Source organism: Egretta garzetta, unplaced genomic scaffold (genome assembly GCF_000687185.1).
Source record: "Egretta garzetta isolate BGI_Z169 unplaced genomic scaffold, ASM68718v1 scaffold647, whole genome shotgun sequence".
NCBI classification, from domain to species: domain Eukaryota; kingdom Metazoa; phylum Chordata; class Aves; order Pelecaniformes; family Ardeidae; genus Egretta; species Egretta garzetta.
The window spans coordinates 191,441-215,693 of record NW_009260191.1 but is presented as its reverse complement, the minus strand read 5'-3'; the positions used below and the strand labels follow the sequence as shown (position 1 = coordinate 215,693).

Sequence of the window (24,253 nt, the reverse complement as noted above, 5' to 3'; positions counted from 1 at the left end):
TTCCTGATAAAATTTTGGTGAACACAGTGGTTGTGCAAGTGGTTTGATAAGTGTTTGGGGAGGAGTTGGGTTCTTTTCTTTTTGGTTTGGTTTTTTTTTTTTCTTAATATTTCAGAACAACTGGATCTCCTTGACCACGCTTTTTGTGACAATACCGTTGGGATTAACTGTCAGTGCACAGCTCTTAACAAATGAAATCTCTGAACAGTTAAAATGTGTGAAATTAACTGTGTGCTTTTTTGTTTGTTCTTTGGGTGTCATATGACTGAAAATGACAGTTTCTAAAGATTAAACGCAGCAACATTTTTCTCTGATCCATTGTGGCCTTGACATTAAAACCAGCCAAAAATTAAGCATGTTATCTACCACAGCCCTTGTACATGAAAATTCAGATCACTATAAAACAGGAATGGACTTTTTTTTTCCTCTGCGGCAGCCCATGTGAAAGGGTGATTTATGCCTTAACCCGGTCTTTTTTTTTTTCTTTCCCTTTTCTATCAGACGTGTTCTGTAGACTTCATGGAATAATACTGTGCTTCTCTCCAGGACAATTCATTGGTTGTTAATTGACTGTAACTTTATTTGAATGCAATAAAAAAATAAGAATCCTTTAATCTGATGTATACTTTTGGAGACGTTTTTAAAATTTATTTAGTTATTTTTTTATAGCTTTATGCAAACAAATTTTCTGTGGCTGTTTCACTTAAAATGAACTGGTTTACTACTGTTGGTAGCACTGTAGATCACAAACTGAGAATGCATACGTGTATGTTTGTCTTTAAGGCCATGGTAGGTGAGGAGTGTGTAGGTGCCATCGTCTGCAAGCTGGATATGCACAAAAAGATGTTCCGCAGAGGTTATATAGCCATGTTAGCAGTGGATTCCAAATACAGAAGAAAAGGAATTGGTAAGAATAGCCTTTTTTGTTATTTCTTACTTAAATCCTGTAGTTGGGGTAACTGTAGCTGTCATAAAGATTTAAGCAGAACTGAACTTCTAGATGTGGTGGTTTGTCTGTCGTCCCTGCCTTACTTGACCACGCGAGCTCCCCAGTGGCTTTTTTTATTTCACTAAAATAACCTGGAATGCCCCTGTGAGATTTACATCTGGGATACAATAAAGCTAAAAAGAAAGGCAGTCAGCGGCCTCTTACCTCTGCCTATTACCGCTGTCAAATACAACAGTGGGAATTGCTTTGTGTTTTTATATGCACCCTCATCGCTGTATTTCTGTTATGTTCAGTCTATCTTTTTCACTGAACTTCTCCCCTGGCTTTCCCCATCAATTATGCATATATTGCCCTTTGGGGAGAATGTATGTAGCTCATTGTTGTATCAATAAGTGAAGAAAAATAGTTGTGTGTTGCTACTTGAATGACTGAAACGGAGATCTGTTTTGTTGGGAAGTTATATGATAAAAGAAATGGCTCTTGGCCCTCCCTTGTTGATCAGTTTTGCCCTGATGAAGGGATTTTCATCCTAACACCAGTTACCCTGTTGGCTTCATTAAAGATCGGTTCTTATGGAACTTAATATTTTTTGTTGGTTATTGTGAAATTACATCTTGTAACATTTTTAACTTAAAACATAGACATCAGCTTTTTAAAGGCTAGAAATGTGCCTCACCGCTCATTCACACTGAACAGCTCATACTTTTGTGATTAAAGACAGAAAATTACTTGCAATGGAAAAATACGGTGATGCACTGCAGAATGGTACCATTGTGTTTGTTCTTGTCTTAAAAAAAAAAAAAAAAAAAGAAAAAAGACCAAACAAAAACCCCTCAAAAACCCACCTCCAAAAAACTTGAAGCACTAGACATTATCATGAGTATTCAAGCATGTGCGGATTTTTTTCCCCCCCCTTCAGTGCAATTCTGAAGCCATTGTTGGTTTCTGTAGTGGAGCAGAGGGAAGAGGATACTGAGAAATCACTGTCTCCTTTCCTTTTAGCTGAGTCATGAAGGAGCCTGGCATAATTTAATTGCAGGTGCTTGGATTCATAAGTAAATAAGAACTAATGCTGTTATTATGAAGATCTCTGCAAGATTTTTCCCTTGCTTTAGTCAGTTCATTATTTTAGAATTATATAAATAGAATTTGTATTTAAAGCCTTGCTTGCTTTAGCATTATGTATGTTGACTTTTTCCTACACTTGCCACCTTGCTGTTTCTCAAAGTATGCTGTTAATCTGAAAATTTGTTTTAAATGTAGTACAGTTTTGTCATACGTTCAATGAAAATCTTAACTGATTAAAGTTTTGAGAATACTTTAAAACATTCTCTAGATTCCTTGGGGTTTTTTTTCCTTTTCCTTAGCCTTCTTATGGAAGTGAGATTTATGCAATTTCATTGAACAGCAGTTTTTTCCACTAATAACTTTGAAATCAACTTTCAATTTCACCCCAATTCTACAGACAGGTAGGGATATTACATTTGTAGAACTGTTGTGAAATAGATGAAAAATAACGCTAAAGAATTAAATTAATGCTTGACTGAGGGGAAGGGATGGGCTTCAACCATATTATTAGATAGTAGCAAATCCAAATGGGAGTAAGCCACAAGAAAAGTAGTTTCATAAGTTCTGTTACTAATAGAAGTATTTGTTTTAGTAAGAGGAAATTCCCTTGGAAGATGAATGTCCGTCAAGTATGTGCCAGCAGATTTTGACTTTAAATGCAACAAAAAGGAATGAATCACATCTTGGAAGGCTATATATAACACTATGTTAAACATAGAAGCCTGTTTCTAATGTCCTTGTGTTAGAAGAATCTTGCGCTCAAGCTGAGTCTCTGGATAACTTTACGAATTATTTAATGTTCAAACTTGAGACTGCAGCTCGACTGCAACTTGGTGTTTCTTTCTTTCTTTCCTCCCTGCTTTCCCCAGGTGTCATGTCATGTAGGTAGCACACGTTAGTCATATATAAACTAGCATCTTTTGCATTGCGACACTGACACTTACTGAAATCTATATTTCAGGTACAAACTTGGTTAAGAAAGCTATTTATGCTATGGTTGAAGGAGATTGTGATGAGGTAAGATTTTATAATCAAAAACTTTCATAATGTAAATGGTTTGCATTCTCCTATATGTGGATTCATTTCACAGGTTTTTCTTCTACAGGACTTTTTTTAGGTGGGGAGTGGGTTGGTAAGAAGCTATTCCTTTTATAATAAAAGGAAAAATAACCTCAGAAAAACGTATGGCACAAATAGAAGGATTTTCTGAATTTGTCATAAGGGCTCAAATTTAGTGTTTCAGGTTTTGTTTTACTTTGTGGAGCTGCCTCAGCCATTGGGTGCAGGCACGTTTTCCTGCAAAGACTCTAGTTTAGGGTGCTACTGACCAGCGTAACTTGCATGTTGTGTTCAGTGCTTCCGTACTTTCAGAATACACAGAGGTACTGGAACAGTACGTGCTGTAGTACTGCAGAATATGGTTTAATCACAACAAGTTGTCAGGCTGTTCTGACAGTGCATGACTGGGTTACCTAGCACTAACAGAACTCTCATGATTTAGCATGTCAATGAAAACGTAGAAGGGAAGTGACTGAATCACTGTCAGATTTCTCTGGCCTGTATGTTGTCAGTCTTTCCTTTTACCAGATTACAGTCCCTACTTTTTTTTAATATCTATATAAAGCAACTAACTGTGCTTATGTGCCGTGTTTAACTTGCGAGGAACTCTCCCTGCATCCATTCTCCTTAATCCAGTTATCTGTCCCTTTAACTTCCACCTGCTTGGCACAGCGCAATTGCTAGCCCGTTCCTGATATGTGAGCACTGTGTCATTTCAGTGTGTCATAGTTAATCATCCTTTGATCTCTCTGTTACCTCGTTTCAACTGCTCCCTCAATTGTCCTACGGCTGTGTGGTGAAGTTTCTTACGCAGAACTACAGTTTGTGTCGCAGGACTTCTGGTACATACTCTGTTTATTTTTCCACTTGTTGTGTTACACCTCTTGCAGCATCCTTGCATATGTTCTGATTTCGTTGTTTGAGATGCTTATTCTTCCCTTCAGATTCCTTCATACCTCTGCTTTCTGGTGTCTTGTCTTCCCCCCGCCCCTATAATTTACATTGTACTCAGGCAGTGTAGTGCAATCTGATAGTTCTGTAATTCTTCAAGTTCTGTGTTTTGTTTTGTTGCTTCTATCATCATATGTAATGTGCTTTGTTCTAATCTGCTTTACTTCTTGCTACATTGAACTAATCAAGAAAAGGTTTTTCTGTTTCTTTTTTCCACTACTTTCCACTATGGTCTTGAATTCATTTGCCATTGCTAGAGTATTCCAGATTTAAAAGAAAATTTAAAAATAATTGAGGAATGGTATCAAACTGTTCACACTGCAGTTGGAGAATTGAGATGCAGAGAAGTGGAGTGAATTGCCTGCTGTTGTTAGAGAGTCAGTAGTAGAACTGGCTATTTCAGCTCAAGCTACCAGAGTTGCAATAATTACCATATAATTTGTGAGTGTATGTACTACTTCTCATGTAACTTCATTTCTGAACTGGAGTGTCTAACAGGTATATGCATAACGATCTCTCCTGTGTCTCTCTTTTTTTCCTACCACTGTAATGTTAGTCCAAGAGCCCTTCTTACTGTTTTTTATCTTTGTAAAAATGAAGTAAATTGATAAGAGTTGCAGACTAGTCTGCAGTGAGACCTCATTAAGTCTTACTCTCAGATTTTCATCTATGGTGCTGTATAAATGCTTTGTACTAAGTGTCTAGGGCACTTTTCGGAGAGCGTTGCTATCCCCCTTTAATCGAACGTGCTGCAATCCAAGCTCCATGAAGTGTGCCGGATGGGTGCAGGCGTGTTCCTGTTCCAGTTTGGAAACTGTGTAACTGTGTTTGTGGGATGATGACTCTGAGCTAATTATGCCCTGCTTCTTGGGGGCTTTTGCATCAGCTGAGTCTTGTGCTGGCACAGAATTTTGAAATGGGAGTTTGTTATGCTCGGGCAACGTGGAGCACAAGCAGAGTATGCTTCTGACTTTCTACACCAGTTAGCAGAGGCATACGCACACTGATTTGATATATTTATGTTGTTCCTTTTCATATACAGGTTATCTACAGCCAAATAGCCAATGTTTTCATGTTTTCTTCTTTTCTTTGCCACCAAATGTAGGTTTTTTCCAGATACACGTGATACAAAATAATGATGTTGGTTACTTTTACCACGTGGTGAGTTGCCGAGTTTTCGATCATGACCAGAATTTGAAAAATCCAACTCGCCACCCACTAAAAGCTCTGTCCGACAGAGCCAAGACACGTACCCTCACCCGTCTTTACAACAGTTGTTGGGAGAATGGTTTCTGGCTGTCTGACTGATGCCTGAAGCTGGTCAAATATGCAGTAGTGCATCACAGTAATTTGTCTTTGTGAGGTGTGTAAATAGTTTAATCATCTCTGCTGCTCTTAAGATATTTTTCTACATCCCTTAATAAAATCAGAAGCCCGATGAAAATAAAAAAGATGCTGCTACTTGATACAAGATGAACTGCAATTTAGAAAAAATGCTATTTTCTGAAACTTGCTTGGAATAGGATTAAAAACATAAATATGCAGCTGTGGGTGTCATGAAAAATTTCCAAAGGCTGCTTGGAAACTCTTCCCTTGAATCTAATTACGGAATAGATGCAGTTAATGTACTTAATTTTAATAATTTGTGGCATATAATCTGATAAATGCTTGTGTTACTTTTCAAAGCACCTTTGATTGGACTTTTGAGGTATCAAGATTGAGTCCTGAAAAATAAGGGATTTATACAACACCATAGATGAAAATCTTGGAAAATCACTACTCATATGCTGGCATTTGAGAGTATGCTGCAATGTTGTAGTCATTAAAGACATTATTGTTTTTTTTTTCCTGTAAGCTAATATAGTGGGAATAAACTAAGCCAGGCCTGTGCAACAAGTGATTTACAGCACAAGTTTCTGTGGTCAGTCAGCTGCCTAAGAGGTAGTTCATACAATTCTATGATTCTATGCTATATGCCATGCTTCAAAACTGAGAGGCAATATCCTTCCAGCCAGGGGTTGTTTCCCATCTTGAGGAAGTAAATGAAGAAGTGAATTGACTGGGGTGGAATCTGTGTGGAGGGGAGGAGATGGCCGTGAAGCTGGCCATGGCCTGTATTAGAATAGAAACGAGGGAAGTGATCTGATGTTGGGGGTGGGTGGTTGAACTAGAAATAACCTTCAAGCCTGAAGAAAGTACTCAACAGCATGCTTTGAGCTGGAGTGTCTGGATATAACATTACAAAACTTGAGGGATCTTTGATTTTATTTATTTATTTTTAACCTTGGTGACTTTCTTGGGCATTTGATGTTAATGAATTCTAATATTTGGGGTAGTGAACTGAAGGTTTTCAAGGTTATAGTGGGCTGAGTTTCCGATAGGTTGCAAAGATTTAGAATAACTTCATGGGCTGGTTGCATAGAAAATGTGAACTATGGAAATAAATCAGGTGAAGGTGAATAGTTTTTCTCCTATCTCCAAAGTTTTGAAGATATTATTCCAGCGTAAAAAGGAAAGTATGTGCTAACTTCAGCAAGTTGAGCATCTGGCTGCTTTTTGTTTTGCTTAGTGTTTACTGACAAGCAATTTAAAAAAATCGTACTGCTTAAGACCTTCATGTGGAACTGTTACATCCCTTACTTGGAATTAGAAAGGAGGAGTTGTTCATTCATATGCTGGTTTTCTGTCTGTAACAAATGACTGTAAGTAATCTTCGTATTACTGAAATAATGTACCATGTAACTGGTACCTAATCAAAATAAGACTCTAGTAAGTGGGACATTTAAGAGCTTTTTAAACAAAATGTAGAATGTGAAAAAGCGTTGCAACTTCTCATGAGAATTTCCATTGAAACTTCAGGGTGATTTAAAGTGGGGTTCTTTGACCACACCAGTAGGTGTCATTTTAATTCAGTAAAACACTTGTAAAAATTAAATGTATATTTTTATATAATCCTATTTGAAATTATCTAACTATTGACACCTTAGCTTTTTCTTAATCTACAAATCATCTAAGGTATTAAGTGTTATATTTTGGGTACTACCTTTCTTTAAAAGTTAAGGCAGTTAAACTGATAAAGGACACTGGACAAGCACCCATAACTTGAGGCTGATGATATGCTTACAAGTAAGAATAGCAACCTCTTCTGTGAGTGCTGAGAGTGCTTTCCCCATTTGCTTGTTTGCTTTGGCTCTATTCATTCTATGACTTGGTTTCTAAACTTGAGTTCATTCAGAGTTTGAACTGAAGAAGGAAGAAAGCTTGACCTCTCCATTTTTCTTCAGTTTGGGAATAAATTCTAGGTATGAAAATGTAGTAGCAAGAAACATTGCGCTCCACTCTCCCTATAGATTTCTTGCATCTAAATGCAGTTAAAATTAGATAGTTGAAATAAAAGGTTAGGTTTGTGAAATTTAAGACCTAAGAGAAAGTAACAGCCTTCAGAAAGTTGCAACTTGTACAGAAAATGCTGTTAAATCCAGTCAGACCTTTGCTGGTCTCCAGGGGAGGATGTGATTGTGTTACTAGAGGATTTACCAGGCATATGTGTACAACAAAATAGACCCTATGAGGCCAGAAATAAATGTAATGATTGAAGGTTTGGAGCTTGATTGGAAATCTCACACAGTAAGAGATGAATCCTTCACAAAACGAAGCTAATGAAATTTAGGCAAAATATGACTGTGTTTCCTTTTCAGATAATAGAAATGTGTCTTTAGCCCTTTGGGATCAACGCAATATGCTGAGATCAGAGAATTATTTTTCATTGTGCTGAGCCTTCCTTAGAAATACCAGAGCAAATCTCTTGCGTTTGCTTTCAAGATGAGCATTCACTCAGGTAGTGAGATTCCGACAAACCTGAATTTCAGCATTTAACCACTCCCTTAAATGCAACGATCTGCGGTGTTGGAAGTTTTGTAGCATTGCAGGATGTGCAAGCTTGCAGTTGAATACAGACTTGTTACATCACTGTGCCAGGTGACTAAGCTCTTATGAGAGCAAATGCCTTTTGTAGCCGGAGTTCAAATAATAGTCTCCTGCACTGTGGATTTACATGGGTCAGATTTCCTCTTTGGCGTAATGCTTTAATTTGTGTTAAGAAGTTGTACAGTGTGCATAGCTGTGTAGAAAATAGCACTCGAGGAAAACGATTGCGTTTCCATAATTTGTTATAAATTAAGTTACCCATTTTACTGGATTAAGGATGTTCAGAGTGCTCGATGAAGTCACAAGACTTGATAGTAGTATTCTGTGCGGTGCCAGCTAGAGAAATTCAATCTCTAACTCTTGCCATAAGACTAAGAATTGAATTAGGTTGTTTTAAGTGTGCAGGTACAACAGGCTGTCCTGCTGTAATTTAAGAACTCTGACTATTAATATTTTAATGTGTGGCTCTTAGTTCCTTTTTGGAAAATGAACTTCTAAGTCTTCTGTTGTTCATTGGGTTGTTAGCCCCCACTTTACTGTTCTTTCAACATTCCTACACCGAGAAGCACAGGGAGAGTTATCTGTTGGAATGTAATTAGAGTGGCTTGAAACTAGAGTAATGGTCAAATACATACATTAAATGGATTTTTAAATCTTATTGAAGGTGACCAGTTTAACTGCTGGCTGCCTCCCTCTTTTACATTGGCTTAGCCACTCCTCAAGACTGCAGAAGACAAACCTGATGGGGAGAAAAAGGGAAGGTTTCCTACCAGGTTGCTTTTTGAAGTAGCTCAGCAGCAAGCCTAGTGACCTGGCAGAAGTGAGTGAGAATGGAAATGCAAGCCTGAAGGTAGTGGAGCCACAGAGTCCATAAATTAAGGTGACTTAAACTGCTTTACAAATACAGACTAATATTTTGTTCCTGGTTTTAAGGGTGTGGGGAGATGTTAACCAGTTTTCCTGCTTTTTATTGGAGGAGAAGGAAGTCCTGAGTTTTGAGGTTGGGTAGATGACCTTTTTTTTTTTTTTTGGATTAAGGGAGATCTATGTATATACTTCTAACTACACAGAGTGGGTATCAAATGCTGGTTTAGAAATAGCCATTAGTGGGCTTATCACCAGCGGTGATCACTGGTTTGCTGCAGAAATTGCTTAGACTGTATTTTCATTATATGGTCTTTCTACGGTGTCCATCAGCTCTTGTTTAATACGTGAATGTACACTGTCATGGGACTGTACATAGTCTAGTCAGCTTATTAGTTCAGCCTGTGTTCTTGCACAACAATGATCTGTCCTTAATAGCAGAATCCTTAAATAATAGTTTTTATCATTTTGAGTGGGTGCATGGCTTACCAGGTACGCCAGAACTCTGCTCAATGCATTTGGGGAAAACAATTTGGGGGGACATACTGCAGCAGTTTTGTATTTAACTTCTTGCTAACGCCAGTGTAGGTTTTTTGCCTGTACTTGAAACTTCTAGGATGATTGTGAGTCTTTGCTTAACCTGGACTGCTCTTGCACTTGGGTTTGGCCTGAGCTATTTATGACAGGTCTTCCTGCAACTGGGATCTTAGCAACACAGTGGGAAAAAGATGGGAAAAGCTGCTCGCCCTTCCTGGTGTGCATTCTGATTTGAGCTTGGGAAACTTGTGTTGAGCATGAATATTCATCGCAAACGTTGGGTCCGGCAGCTAGTTGTAGAATGCTGAAGCTTATATCTAGGTCTCAGTCTATCGAATTAGAGGTCAAAGATATTAAATGACTAAACAAAACCTCATGTGCCAAGTTCTTGTGACGTGCAAAAGTTCAGTTGCTCATTCAAAATGCAAAGTATGCTTTGGACCCTAACCTGTTTGGTAGGTTGGGTTGGGGTTTGGGTTTTTTTTGGGCAGGGGGGATGTTGGGAAGTGAGGGTTGTTCGGTTTTTCTTTGTTTGCTAGTTTTTTACCCTAGCTATTAGGTAATGAGTTGAAATACTATTTACAGCAAAGAACTAAAATCTTGGTATGAATGAAAGTTGTTTACAATTACAATTGTTGATTAACTACTGTTGTGTTTGTTTTAATGTGGAAATGGACTTTTTTTGTTTGAAAAAGTTAGGACAAGAAAAAAGTAATTCCAGTCATTGCTAATAAGCATACCTTTAAATAAAAGCTTTGAACTTGGTTCACTAGTCACGTAATTGCAACTGCTTTCTAATATGATACGCTTTTTTCTTCCTTTTTTTTTTTCCTTAAAGGTTGTATTGGAAACAGAAATCACGAATAAGTCTGCTTTGAAACTTTATGAAAACCTTGGTTTTGTGCGAGACAAGAGGCTGTTCAGATACTATTTAAATGGAGTTGATGCACTGCGTCTTAAACTATGGCTGCGTTAAAAGAAACCATCACATCAAGCAACCGACGTCCCAACAGCGCAGAGTTGTCCTTTGCATGCAATGCAATTTGTACAAAATTGCTTTGCAGGTGGACTTAGTAATTTCCATGCAGCTCTTAATCTGTCAGTGTCTCATTGAGTGTCGCACATATTTGTTGCACTTTGGCATGGCGCATTTGTTCAGAATTAAAACCGATTGTTTCAAACTTCGAGTTCTTTTGGTACCAGCGAGATGTGCCAGTTGATAGCCAAGATATGTTCATTCATTTGCAAGTCTACTGACTGTATTACATACACAGTGAACATTTTATCAAAGAACCTGTATGTGGAACGCGACTTTTGGTTCCAGAAAAAAGCCAATGTAGATTGTAAAATTCTATAAGTATACTAACATTTCATACAAAAATTGCCATAGTTTTCTGGAAAAAGGCTTCAATTTTAGGTTTTATTTTTCAATATTGAATTTTCCATTCTTAAATATTGGTACCTCAGTGATTAGTGAATGAAAAAATGTATTGTAGGGTGGGGTGTGTGTTACAATGAGTAACAGTAACAATTAAATTGCGTCTGCCAGTGCCTGTATAGATAAGTATATTTGTCTTCACCTCTAAGTTTGGAGTGCATGCTTTTATTCTTTTACTTTCTTCAGTTGTCTTTGCAAGAAAATTTCTGCTTTTATTTAAATTCTGGATTTGATAATAAATTATTTCAGATTTTTATAATTTGGATACTTCTCCCAAACAAGGGTTGGGAAGGCCCTTCTTTTCTTATAGCAAGAAGTGTAAGCTATTTTGAAAACCTTGAGTAGCTGCTAAAAGAGAACCTGATGTCACCAGTAAATCTCTGCTGGTTTTGGATGCACTTTTTTCGTTAAAAGAGTGAGGGACTTTTAAAAGAAGATATAGAAAATTAATGTAAATTGGTATGATTTTATTTAATCAAAATTATTGCTAGAAGCTCTGAAAAAACAGGCTATATCAAGATAGTTGGAACAATTTTTTTTTTTTTTTCAGATTCAGATTGCTTTGCTTCAGTGTTCTAAAATGCTTCAATCTTTGGTTCTTGGTCTTGGAAATAAATTTCAAGGTTTATTGTATGCATTTTTAGCTGCTCTCATTTTCTCTAAACTTACATGTGCTAAATTATTGGGGGATTTTTTCCCTGTAAAATCAAAGCAGCAGGGAAGGACTTATCTCTCTCTCTCTCTCTCTCTCATTTGCTCTTGCTCTGTTTTTCTCTATTTTTTTTTTCCTTTCTTTAATTGGGCTTACATAGGTTCTACCAGTACCCATCGAGTTTTTCAGTAATTACAGTGTCTAGGCTTTCTTGTTCAGTGTGATTATATAGCCCAGTTCTCTGAATCAGTTGGGTTTTTTTCACTTTGACAAAAAAAGGTATTAGTTGTCTTGTGGAAGCAAGCACCTATGTAATCTGTGAAAAGGATGAACTCTCAGTGAATCCGCTCTTCTGTAGTTGAGCGTACTCTTCAGATTTGCCTTATTACACTTTTTTTTGTTTGTTTGTTTAGGGTTTGGTTTGAGTCATCGGGGTGTTTTTGCTAATTACCGTACACTTAAAAACAAAACCAACAAAACCCCTACCTCCAGTAACATTTGGAAAAGAGCCCTGTGCAGGAAAACTGGATTTAAAGGAAAGCCTTATTTTGCACAGACCAATCGCACATGGTGGTGGACATTTCTTACCATGTACAAATTATGAGTTGTATTTGAAAATAAAGATTTTTAATGGAAATTGGCCCTTCTGAGTTTTCTGCTTGTAGGCGCCATTTTGCTTTTGAGGGAGTTTCTTCCCCTCAGTAAAGAAAACTCATATTTAAAATGGTGCCCCAGACAAAGCGTTACAAACTGGAGCCTGTTGCTCATGGAACGTGTTGGAGGTCAGCCTGTACATTGCCACTACTGCCTCGTGACATGATAAAACCTTTTGCTCACGTTGTCCCGATCCCTCAGGTTTGCCAGTTTTTCTGGGCGGCTTTTCAGGAGGTTTCGTTCGTAATTAGACTCATGAATTAAGACTTAAATGTTGCTAATGTTTTTAAAGCAATCGAAACAGACTTCTCTTGGCCGTGTTCCAGTGGTCCAGGACGCAGTGACTGCTCTGGCTTGCTTGAACTGAGGCGGCAGATCAGGGAGGCTTCCGACCTTGTTAGAAGCTGTTGGACTTGTGTCACAAATTGCAAACCAGGCCATCTTGTGTGTCTGCTGATGTTTAAAAACTGAAAAGCCAGACAGGCAAGTCTTCCATTGGTTAATATTTAAGCCGTGGGTGTCTTCAGATTCAAAAACCGACTTAGAAGTTAGCTGAAAACCCTTTTCATGAAGGCACTGCCAGAAAACGTCGCTTCTGAGCAAACTTCAAATACAATTCTGTTTGTGTATTGTAAGAAGCAATTGTCGCCATGCACGTTTGGAAAATACTGCGCAAAATAGGTGCACGTTTCTTCTAAAAGAGCCCATTGCCCGAAAGGTTCTGCTCTTGCTGCTGTGTAACACACAGTTCACTACGGAAGATGCTGAAGCTGTATGCGTTGGTTCGTATTAAAAGAAACAGATTTGTTCTCTGTGTTGCTTGGGATTTGGGTATCAAGTGGGAAGTTCCAAATTTGCAAAAAGAGATGAAACTAGGTTTTCAAAAGAAATATAGCAATGAAAAGTTGGTTATTTCTCATGTCTGTTGCTAAAACACGGTCCTCTCCCCCCTCACCTTTTGCATTGACAAATCTAACAAAGGAGTTGTTCGCTTTTATGTTTAAATTTGCCCCGATGTTGCTGTTGGCTGACGTGTTGGTGTGGATGTTTGCATTCTGTTCTTTTTTAAGAAACGATCAGGTTCTTCACCTCCAAGAACAAATAGGCATAATCTAATTGGTGGTGCATAGTACGTCGCAAACTATTTTCAGGGCACTGCAAGGCATTGCTAAAACTGAGTGCTATGTTAAAAAAACAGAAACCTTCAGGTCATGTGTAAACATTGCAACCTATGTTGGAGTTCAGGTATCAGGTGGGCATCTATGAAAATATCAAGTGTATCTCAAAATACTGGACTGCTGTTTTGAGTGGATTATATTCTTCTGTCCCTTTATCCTTTTTGATGAGAACAAAAACAGTGGGGTTATGAAATGTATAAGCTGTCTAAATACAATGCAGTCAAATAAATGGTTAAGTTGTTTATCTATTTCCTTTTGAATGGAAACGTCCCCATGATTGTTTTGCTTTGTCTGGGAAATATGTATCCATGCTGCTTCTTGAGAGAGAAATGCTGGGAAAATTTTTACAAGAGAGTTGTTTATCGCTACTGGATTTTCATTTCCATGCCTCTGTTAGAAGCATCTTGAGCAACATTTGTATGAACATCAGTCTCGCAGCTGAACTAAAATGGATCCTTTTTTCGTGTCTGTTAAGCTAGGATTAATGTAGTTGTTCTGGACTTTCCTGGGAGATAAGGGTGGGTTGGGAGATAAGGGTGGGTTGGGTGGGGTGGTTTTTTTTATTACTTCAGTTGTAGTAAGAGTTGAGAACTGCTTGCAGCCCTTGCAAAGCTGAGAACAGTCTCTTAATATCGTACAGGGAGCCTATGGATTTTGAAAATCCTTTGTGCTTTATTCCCTTTACAATTATGCTGAGGCTCCTAAAACTTCCTAGGAATTTTCCAGCAGGCATTGTGCGTGTTTGGCCGCGTGTTCGTTACGAGGTGTGCGGATGACTGAAAGCTGTAACCAACTTCTGCTAGAAGTTGCTGGTTGCCTGAGAGCAGTTCCAAGTCTTTTGCTCTTCCAGCTTCTTTTCTGATTCCTTGCCGCTGGGCTATCAGATTACTAGAGTTTGTTAGGAATTACGGCCTTGCAGGTGTTTTGCCACTTCTTACACTTTATTTGTCCTCGTAGCAGGAACTGTTGTAGGCAAAGGGAAATTTCTTTCCAGCTTCAGGAACTGGATGCTGGGTGTCGCATGTAACTTTTTATCTGGTCGTAAACGAGTGGCAAACAGCCGTGCTGCTTTTTTTTACTCCAGTTCCTCCAAGTATTGAATTCTGTGCAAGATAAGGGTTAAATTATTTTTCTTTCTCTTGCACTGCAATGTATTTATAGCCCTAGTGTATCTAGTTAGTATGCATGGGCTAAAATAGATTCGGAGAGGCCTAGCATTTCTTTTAATGTGAAATTGTAAGAAGTCTTCTCACGGATAGTCCAGACTATACAAGGCTGGTTAGGTAATATTTTTAGGAATGAGCGTTTTATGTGTTGCTCACCAATGCACACTTCAAAAATCTGTGATTTCTTTAAATACCCAGTGCAGAGGGATCCCGAGCTATGACTCGCACAGGGAAAAGAGAGATATCTGTAGGTCTGCAGGAAGGGGTTTGGTGAAGAAGCTGAGGCTTTTCTCCTTCCATTCCTAGCCGACTCCCCATGGAGAAGAAAGGACTGAGAGTACGCTTGACTCTTGATCGTGGCTCTTTGTTGTAAGGCTCAAGGATAAGGTAAAAAAGAGTGAAATTCAAAAGAGTTTAGAATAGATGAAGTATTGATCTTCTGAACTTGAAGTCCTCCACAGGAGGGCGGTCCCCCTTCACTGAGCCCTCTTCAAAGGAAATCGCGTGTGCCTGCAGTTGCTGTGGGTTCAAGGAGAGACTGGGCAAATACTTGCAAGGGGGATCTGTTGAGAGGTGCCCAGTAGACGAAGCGCACGAGGCTCGGGAAGCTTCCAGAGCTGAAAAGCCTCAAGAGCTGGGGAACCACTGGGCAAAGCACCACTCGCTGTATACACTTGCCCCATCTTTCCTTTTCCCAAGACATCTCCTTGAGGCAACTTGTTCCTCTGTTCCCATTTTATGGCTGATAGTTGAGATTAGAGGCTGGGCTGGATGGTCTCCTGCTCTGAGCACGGGTACCAGTCTAGGACAGAGCCGTGCAACCACAGGGCAGGGAACCGGCCGGCTCACAGGGGCTGCTTTCCATCTTTGCAGTCACTGGGGGCTGAAAAGGCTCTTGATTTGTAAACTTTGGATCTGAGGGTCTGTAGGACGAGCAGGGCTTTTGCTCAGTGATACGCCTTTGCTCTAAGACAGTGCCAGGAAAGCTGCCCAGGGATAATCAGAGGTTTCTGTGCATTTTCCTGCCGGGCCAGGGGGCTTTCCTCCTGTACAGAGATGAGCGCCATACCCTGTTACAAATGAAGAAATGTGTTCTGACCTTGGTTTGTTTTGTTTTGTTTTTTTTTCTAAAATGCGCCTCGCCAAATGACGATCAGTTCTTGCACCTTGCTGGTAGTACAGTTGCCAAAGTACAGTTGTTTTCTTCCTTCCTTTGCTGAACATCTGTTACCATTTAGAAAACACAGCTAAGTAGAAGCGGCATCCCCTCTGTCTCGCTGCCAGCAACCCCTATTGATCTTTCTTCAGCTGTGTAAGAGAGGAAAAAGGTCAAACCCAATTTATGATTTATGGTCCGTGCAGTCTTCTGCCAAAGCTCGAGGGCGGGTCACTGCGTGCTGTTGCCGTGTGTATTTGTATTGCCATAGGCCTTAGGTTGACGATTCCTTGATTTTAGGTGATTGAGTAGAAAATGAGAGATTTTGGTTTTAAAAAACCTGAGTAGAAACAAGAGCGCACAGAAAAGTTTATTAATAAGACTTTTTTGGAACTTTTAAGGTCCCTGGGACACACACGCACGACCCCTCAGATTCAGATTTTGTTAGAATCCCAGTGTTCGACTCCCTTTTAAGCAGGGATGGAGAATAATTCCCTGAACTTCTAGCCATTGCCTTGCAGGTGGCTGGAACACATAATCCCCAGGTGGGAGACACAGATTTAAATTCCACCTCTGCATTGAGCAGGATTTCCATTCCGGACCTAGGAAATTCTGCAACAATCAAAACCCTGACTCCAAAGAGCCAGAAAAACTGTCCAAAATTTTTTTTAACTTTTCTGATAGATGCTTTTCCTGGATTTTTTATACCGACTAATGCCTTGAGGTTTTGGGTTTTCTTTTTAAAAAAAAATAGTGAGAGGCAAAAGGAGGAAAAATCTTCTCTGCTGACATGAATGCTGCTTTCCAGGTGCTGGTGAGTGGGAGAAGCTGTTGAAGAGGAGGTAGCGGCTAAATATGTAATACAGCAGCTTAATGGTAATAGCTTTCTACTTTCTTGTTTCTGTCTGTGGTAAGATACAAACAAAAAAAAAGGAAGCAGCAGGTGGTAAAATACCAGTAAAGATGAAGGCTGAAAAAGTAGGGGAGTGAGCGGCTTTGCTAAGGTAAGAAAGCTTCGTGCAAAGCTGAAGTTGCTACTGGTATTATAAAGCAGGGGGGCAAAACCGTTCGCCCTGCAACCCCCTTCCAGATAGCACTTTGAAAATCCACGTTCTGTCCACGTGAACACACTCCTTTCCCCGAGTAATGTAGAGCAGACAACTAATTGAATACTCTGGTGTTGCCACGGCTCCCTCCCGAGGGATGGCTGCGCTGGAAAAGGCTCTTAGTCTAAAGCAAAATTAGTCTTTAATATTGGAGAGAACAAACAAACGAGCCCTCCGAGTCTGAGGCATTTGATGCAAATGGCTGATGTGTCACTTCTGAGCCGCGCTAAGTGTGCTTCACCCTCCTTGACTCGAAGCATAAGAGCTTGCTGGAGGAGCTCATTATATTAAGAAGAAAACCAGCTGCTCTTCAGCCAAATTAGGGATGGCCGCCTTTCTCCTCTCCCTTCTCCACGCAGCGACACGCCGATCTGAGGGTCCTGCAGCTTTTCCAGGGAATAAATGGCAGTTCCAGGTGATACAATTCACCAGAAAAAATGAGATTTTAAAATAAATTCATTTGTTTATTTTCCCTCCATAGTTTTTACACGGCTGACTTGATCCAGCAGCCTTCAGGTTTCCCTAGGTCTGGAGTCTCCCTCGTGTCCGGCGCACAGGGCGTTTTCGCAGCTCTAAGGCGAGCTTGTTGGCGTTGAAGCGAGCTGGGCTGTCTGCAAATGTAAACAGCCTCCAAAAAAGTAAATAAATTGGGAAGTGGTTCAAGCCGCAAATGGCAGCCGGAGCCTTTTCTGCAAATAGCAGAGATTTTTATCTTGCTCTCTGAAAGTGACATTCAAAGAATTGCTCTCTTGGGGCTGGAGAAGAAGTTTGCTACAGAAAACAGGGCTGGATATGATTAAAAAGAGACAGCGTTCTCCTTGGGGTTTTTTGTTTTATTGCAGTGAAAATTGAAAAGCTGGCGATCTGGGCTGTCAGTGAAGCAACGATTACTCAAAGAGTTTCCTACATAAGCTCATAAATGGAATATGTAGAAGGCATCTCCGTTGGTGCGACCTCGCGTTGAGCGCCCTGCTAAGGGACTGCCTTGACTGGCTGCTAGGTAGTCTCAGTATACTCAATCCCTTATATCTTCCCGAAATACGCCAAAAATACATTTATTGAAACTTAAAACGTCAATGTTTTGGCTCTGCCCGTGTAGAAATAGCTTTTCTGTCTCTCAACAGGAATTCTGTAGGTCTCCATGAGATTGTTTTGCAGTAAACTCTGCCTTCTTGGAAAGTCCTTCGGAAGAAGCGCGCTCTGAAAACTTTCCCAGCATGAAAATCCCAGGAACCCACAGAAAGAACCCTTTTTCTTTCGCAGATCCTGGAAGTGACTTGTCCTGTTATGCTTTCAAGTGTGGAAATAAAAATCAAAGGTTTCAAAAAACCAGATCTTTTGCCAGCCTCAGCCCTCTTCCACTCCTGTTTGAGCTTTGCAAACTTTTAGTCTTCCAACCTGTTCTAACATTGAAAGAATGTATTACTGTGAGTAAGTTTTCTTTGGTAAATAGTTTCCAGGGAGATTTGCATTTCCTTAAGCTGCAAATTACTGATCCTTGAAATTCAAAGATAATTTTTTGAGGTTTCTTTCAATTGTATCCAGACCCAAAACTGTCTTCTTTTACTGCGCATCAGAAATCCAGCAGGATTGCTGGGGCTGTTTTGCACTGAGCTGCTTCTCAAGCATCCCCTGCTGCCTTACGGTGCTTTTGGAAGCTCTCCTTGATGCTGCACAGGGCCGGGCATTCAGAGAGCACCCACCCCGCCTCGTCCGCCTGCAAGGAGCACGCAACAGTTGTGCCTTCCCTTGGGCGCAGGCGGCGTTGGACAACTGGTTTAGGGCAGGGTAGGAAAGAGCCGCAGTGCACGGGCAGGGAGAGAAAGAAGAAACTGAGGCAGGAGAGCCTGGGTGTGCTGGCATCCTTTGGATACACAAATTCTGGAAGTCAGAACTGCTGCTGCTCCGGTGGTGAGTGCTGTCATTGTGCCTTGGAGGACGTGGGTTGTCGGAGTCTGGTACAAACGGGGGGCTTGGGATGCACCGTGGGTGTGTATCCCCAAGAAACCTGCAGTTTTCATCCTCCGTGCTTTAGGAAGTGCTTGGGATGACTTGATGCATTAGCCTGCTTAAAACACTGGATCATACGTTGGTGGGGGAAATGCATGAAAAACCAGAAAGCCAGAATTTGGCTTGGGAGTTACCCTTTGTCGGCGCTTAGTTACTACAGGAGCCTGTTCCCGTGGGCTTGTGCCAAAGCAGTTTTTGCTGGAAACTTTATGCAGCCCTGGGGATTTACCCTTAAAGCTGGTCCTGACACAGGACGGGGCCCCTGACTCCCGTGACTCAGGTGAGGCTCGAGGCTCCAATTGACTCGCTTTACCCAACAGAAACCAATTTTTTTTTTATTCGAAATTGGGACTTTAGGGAAAAATGGTGAAGCACAGCAAGTTATAGCTAACAAAACAGTAATAAAGCAAACCATCCTTTAGTGGTCACCTGAAACAGCAGCTACATCAAAAGCTGTCTCAGCCTGGGCGGCTCTCGGAAAACTTTCTGGAACAGGCAATAACTTTAGTTAGCACTTCTGAAGCCCTGCTTGCCCCTCACAGCCATCCTGGCCGTAACCCTGCCTAGGGACGCTGCTCCCCATTACCCAGCACCGACAGCAGAAGGACCCCCTGGCCATGAAACTAAATCCACAGTCCTACCCCCGGGTATTTTGGCTGTTTTTCCTCATTTCTTGCTGTTGTCCAAGCAAGAGGTTTCACCAAGGTGCCTGCAGACCTGGGCGGTGAAGGTGTTGAAGCAGGTAGGGGGGATAGGGTTGGTTTCAAAAGGCAGCCTGAAAAAGTGTGTGAAGGTGAGTAAAAAGGAGAGTTTGGTGATTTATTTTCACCATGCATGTATCGGGTATAGATAGATGTGGAGATCCTCTTAATGGGAAGTCAAATCTCCTTCAGAAATCTGCTAAGTTTCCTAGTACATTCAGCAAGCTGAATTCCATCCCCAAAATTTGCGTATCACCGTGCTGCCCTAACCTAGGCCAGCTTAACCCCCCATGCACACACGGATTTAAGCAGTGAACGAAAGCTAAAACCACCTTTCCTGAACCTCAGGTTATGCATGATTTAAATGGTGCTCAAAGCCCGCTTTTCCATAGACCGGCCCAACTTGCTTAGAGGTGAATAGAAAATTATTATTTTTTTTTTAATCAGGGAAAGTTGCAGATCTCGGATGCAGTGCCGTGTGTTCGCCGCTCTCCGACTGCTTGGCTTACTGCAGATGCATGAGTTAATTTTCCAACTGTTCTTTATCGTGGGCTTACATGTTTTATTTGGTTGATTTAGGCTTGTCTGACTCCTCCAACCGCAAGCACAAACTTGGCTGTAAACTTCTGGATATGGGGCTGGGGGGCTTCAGACTTCTCCACATCCTCACTCTGAATTCATGGTGGTCACTCAAAAAATCTCAGGATACAGACCCCATACAAAGGATTTGTCCTTTCAAGAGAAATGTTTCATTTGGAGTATGCATTTTTTTGCTCCATGTTAACATCTGGGCACCCTTTAAAGGCAAAATTCATTGCAGTTTAAGATTTTCCCCTTGTGAAAGGCTCCCAACTGTGCCCCATGCAGCTCCTTATCTAGTTCGACCAGTATAACCAGGCTGCTTTCCGAAGATCTGGAGTATCCACGCAGCGCCTGGATTCTGCTGGGAGTCTGCTCTACCTGCATGATCCAGCTCCTATGTGTTAGGTGGATAATCTGCAGCAGCAGCGTTTCAGGCTGGCTGGCACGACTGGTAAGAGATTTACATAGAAATGAGGCAAAAGAAGGTTGGGATACACAGGTCTGATCTCTCTGCTTGGTTTTTAGCAGATACGAAGAGGAAAAGCAGGTAGGCAAGGCTGTGCTGGTGGATAAAGCGATATCACAGGGCAGAGTTTGGAGGGCAAGGATGCTCAATTCCCATATTTTCATGTGCTTTACACCCTAGGGTTAAACCAAACCTGGTTAAATGGATTCTTCCTTGACAGCGGTTACCCACCCCTCAAATTACCCTGCAGGGCTGGGGAAAAGGGATAGGGGCTGGGGAGTGATTTGGGGAAGAAGGCAGCAGCGATGGGAATTAGAGGTGTGGAGCAGATCATAGAATCATAGAATTGTTTAGGTTGGAAAAGCCCTTTAAGATCATCAAGTCCAACTGTCCCCCTAACCCTGCCATCCCACCACTAAACCCTGTCCCTAAGCACCTCGCCTGCCCGGCTTCTAAATCCCCCCAGGGGTTGGGACTCAACCCCTTCCCTGGGCAGCCCCTTCCAGTGCTTGACAGCCCTTTCAGTGAAGAAATTTTTCCCATGTCCATCCTAAACCTCCCCTGACACAACTTGAGGCCGTTTCCCCTCGTCCCATCGCCCGTTCCCTGGGAGCAGAGCCCGACGCCCCCCGGCTCCCCCCTCCTGTCAGGCAGTTGTAGGGAGCGATGAGGGCTCCCCTCAGCCTCCTCTGCTCCAGGCAAAAATGAACCGTTGTCTCCTGGCAGATAATCCGTGAGCAACAAGCATGAAAACGTGACGCCTGTTGCAGAGGGTTCAGGAGGTTCTGCACTGAAAGGGCAACGCTAAATTCATCTGAGGGGCTGCGTGTGGCCAGAAGGAGGTACCTGAACAGGTCGAGAGGTGATGTCAGGAAGACTAACCAAAAAAACCTTGAACTCTGGTGCAGAACGGGCCACAGGGCCCTATGGAAAAACAGAAAAAAGGGTGAAAAAGCAGTCCTGATTGCAGACCAAGTGTGTGCCCTCCTGCAAGTATATTAAATCCTTTGGTGAGGATTATCATTATCAAAGATACTTCTTATGATGTGTTTCTGCCAGGTTCGTGAGCTGAACCAGCTCCCAGGAAGGTTCAGCTAGCAGAGGAAAGGCTGGGAGAGGTGGACCTCCATATATTGGCTGTGACGAACCCAGAGAGCAGCTCAACCACCGTGAGTAACTCCCCCCAGAGACAGTTCGGGTCTCAGCAGTGTGTCAGCAATGCTGGCAGCACCGACTGTCCTCTCTGGGTGTGTTCCCATCGAGTAGCTCCAACTCAGCTAGAAAATAACCCAGATTTTAAACCCCGATTAAACCCTGCTTTTGTGTACATCTCCCCTAGGAAGAAAAATACCCACTCTTGAGCGTTTGGGTTTCCAGTCCCCTCTGATTAAGCTTTCTTCCCCCAATGCAATGCAGCAGCGAGGACTCTCCCAGAGGAGCAGGAAGGCAGAGGGACTTCTCAAGAAGTTGCCCCCAAGTTCTGTGTCCCCTTCCCCAACATGCACGTGGCCAGGGAAGGACCGCATCCTCGTACAGGCATCCCCTGGATGCTCTGCCCTGTTGCAGATAATTTTTTTCATGTTTAAGAGCAGGGAATTAATCACAGCTGCCAAATCCTTCTTGGTAAACAAGATTAAGCTTTACCAAGGAAACTTGAAATTATAAAACCTACTTTTCCATTTGAAAACTCACTTGTTTCCTTTTAGTAAAGCTCTTTCTTTCTTAAGAACGCTTGGGGGGGTTATTGTTTGGTTCTGGCCATTCACTGAAATGGGAAAGAATCATGACAATTTGTGCAAGAGCCCTTTCTCCTTTGGGTAGGGAGAGCCACCTTATAAGGTGCAGGCTGTGTCCCCCTGAGCCAGCTGTGTCTGCCCTGAAGCATCGCAGAGAGATGGGTGCTCAGGGCTCCCTGCTCAGAGCCTTCGCAAAGGCCACGGCTTTACTTCATCTGCCTCAGTACTGAAATATGGTGATGAATATGGTCCCCTGAAGGGAGCTTGAGCCCAAGCCCACGTACTTCTCTGAAAAACCACCATGGGGAGAAATACGTTGGCTATAAATGACCAAGGAGCCACCACTCTTAAACCTTTAGGAAACGTATCACTGCAGCAGAAGGCGTTGCAAGTTGTGAACCTGGGCAGAAGGCTGAATGGCCTCAGGTGGGATCACCTCAGGGGATGGGGAAAAAGCCCCTGTGGTTCTTTCAAACCAGGCTCTTCTCTCCTGATCTTCCAGCACGTTTAACCCAAGATCTTTGGGAGAAAAGGCTGGGTTTCATGTTAACAGGCTTTAATTGTGTGGGTAATGTGCTTGCTTCTCCAGGTGAAGGGTTACTGGCCATCCTCTGAAAGCAAGGACATTTCTCCTCAAGGTTAGGAGCTTCATTTGTATTTATTTGTCCGGTCACCGAAGTAGCAGCTTTCTTCTCATGACAACAGGAAGGTGGTGGTGCTTTCTGTGCCGTGAAGAAAGCATCAGCAGAAAACCTGAGACTATGTTCATGTGTGTGTTTTCTTTTTCTGTCTGGGATCTTTTTGGTTGTCTTTTAAAAAAAAAAGTCATCTGTGTCGGGCTCTTTGAAATGCACCGAGTGGATGATTAAGTGCAGGAAGCATCCGTCTCTGGGCGTGATTTGTATGCTAATCAATGAAACCAGCACCGCTGAGTTGTGTTGCACTTGGACATCAAAGCGGGCCGTTAGGGAATGGCTGGTAGCCATTAGGGAATGGCTGATAGCCATGGGCCCTGGGAGCTGGTGGTGGTGGCTGGAGGCATCCCCGCTGGAGTGGAAGTCCCGCCGGCGAGCAGGGTAAGACTCGACTTTATACCTGACTCACCGGTGTTGTCTAATCGGGGAATCTGCATATGGTTGGCAAAATCCACCACTGAGGGGAAGTAACTTCAGGGAAAATGTTGCCCTAAAAGCATCTCATTATTTTTCTTATGGCAGAAACCGTCTGAATAGAAGCACTTTGGGATGTTGAGCCAAATTTTATAATGCCCTCCTCCCTGATTTTGTGAAACCTTCTTTGCAAAACCACCACAGTTTCAAAAACAGCCCTGAATGACCATCAGTCCCATGAACCCCAAAGGCAAAGGACTTCATTCTGTACAACCAAGCAAAACAAATAGGTAGGGTTGTTCTAGCTGGGTGTTATTTTCTTGGTACGGGGCCTGAATCTGAACATATCTGGGTTAAGAGTAATGATTTTCTTCGGAGACTTTTGTTGGCATGGATTCACTCCCTGCTCCAAATCTCAGTGCCCCTCTCCAGTTCTGTGTGAGCACAAAGGCAGGTCTTACCGTGCTTAACTAGAACATCAGTTACAGAACCCGAGCACTTGAAAGCTGGGAAATGAAGAGGTAAGACCTCATTCATTTTAACTATTTCCACATCATAACCACTTACCTGGCTTTTCTTGACTATATACAAAAGCCTTTTCTATCTCTGCAGCTACCTAATTCCATCTCAGATAGATACCTAGCAGTTTTCTCTGGGTTTTTTTTTATAATACTTTTTTTTTTCATTTTTTAGTGTTTTGTAATTATTTTTCTCCTTCTTACACAGATGAAGACCAGGCTCCTATAATTTAAACACCTGGATCGGAACACCCATCAGCGCATTGCGTCGGAAGAGTGAAAGCAGTGGCTAACTTTGCCTTACGTGCAGCTGAACAGCTGCTTTCCCACCATAAGCAAGGATGCATCCCACTGGCCGTGTCCCAGGTCCTTCAAGTCCCCTCTCCAGAAGCGACACCTTTCTGCCGAGGCCACAGTCCTACAGAG

At 41.8% G+C, this 24,253-nt stretch overlaps 1 protein-coding gene across 1 annotated transcript in view; it reads left to right on the top strand.

Annotated features, from left to right (window-relative positions):
- The window catches only part of NAA30 (N-alpha-acetyltransferase 30, NatC catalytic subunit), a 21,866-nt gene extending 8,565 nt beyond the window's left edge, over positions 1–13,301 (top strand). Inside the window, exons 3-5 of the mRNA XM_035897522.1 lie at positions 784–907; positions 2,979–3,034; positions 10,194–13,301. Coding sequence (XP_035753415.1) covers positions 784–907; positions 2,979–3,034; positions 10,194–10,331 — 318 coding nt within the window. The 3' untranslated portion in view covers positions 10,332–13,301. The remainder of the gene's footprint in view (positions 1–783; positions 908–2,978; positions 3,035–10,193) is intronic.
- Positions 13,302–24,253: the final 10,952 nt, after the last annotated feature.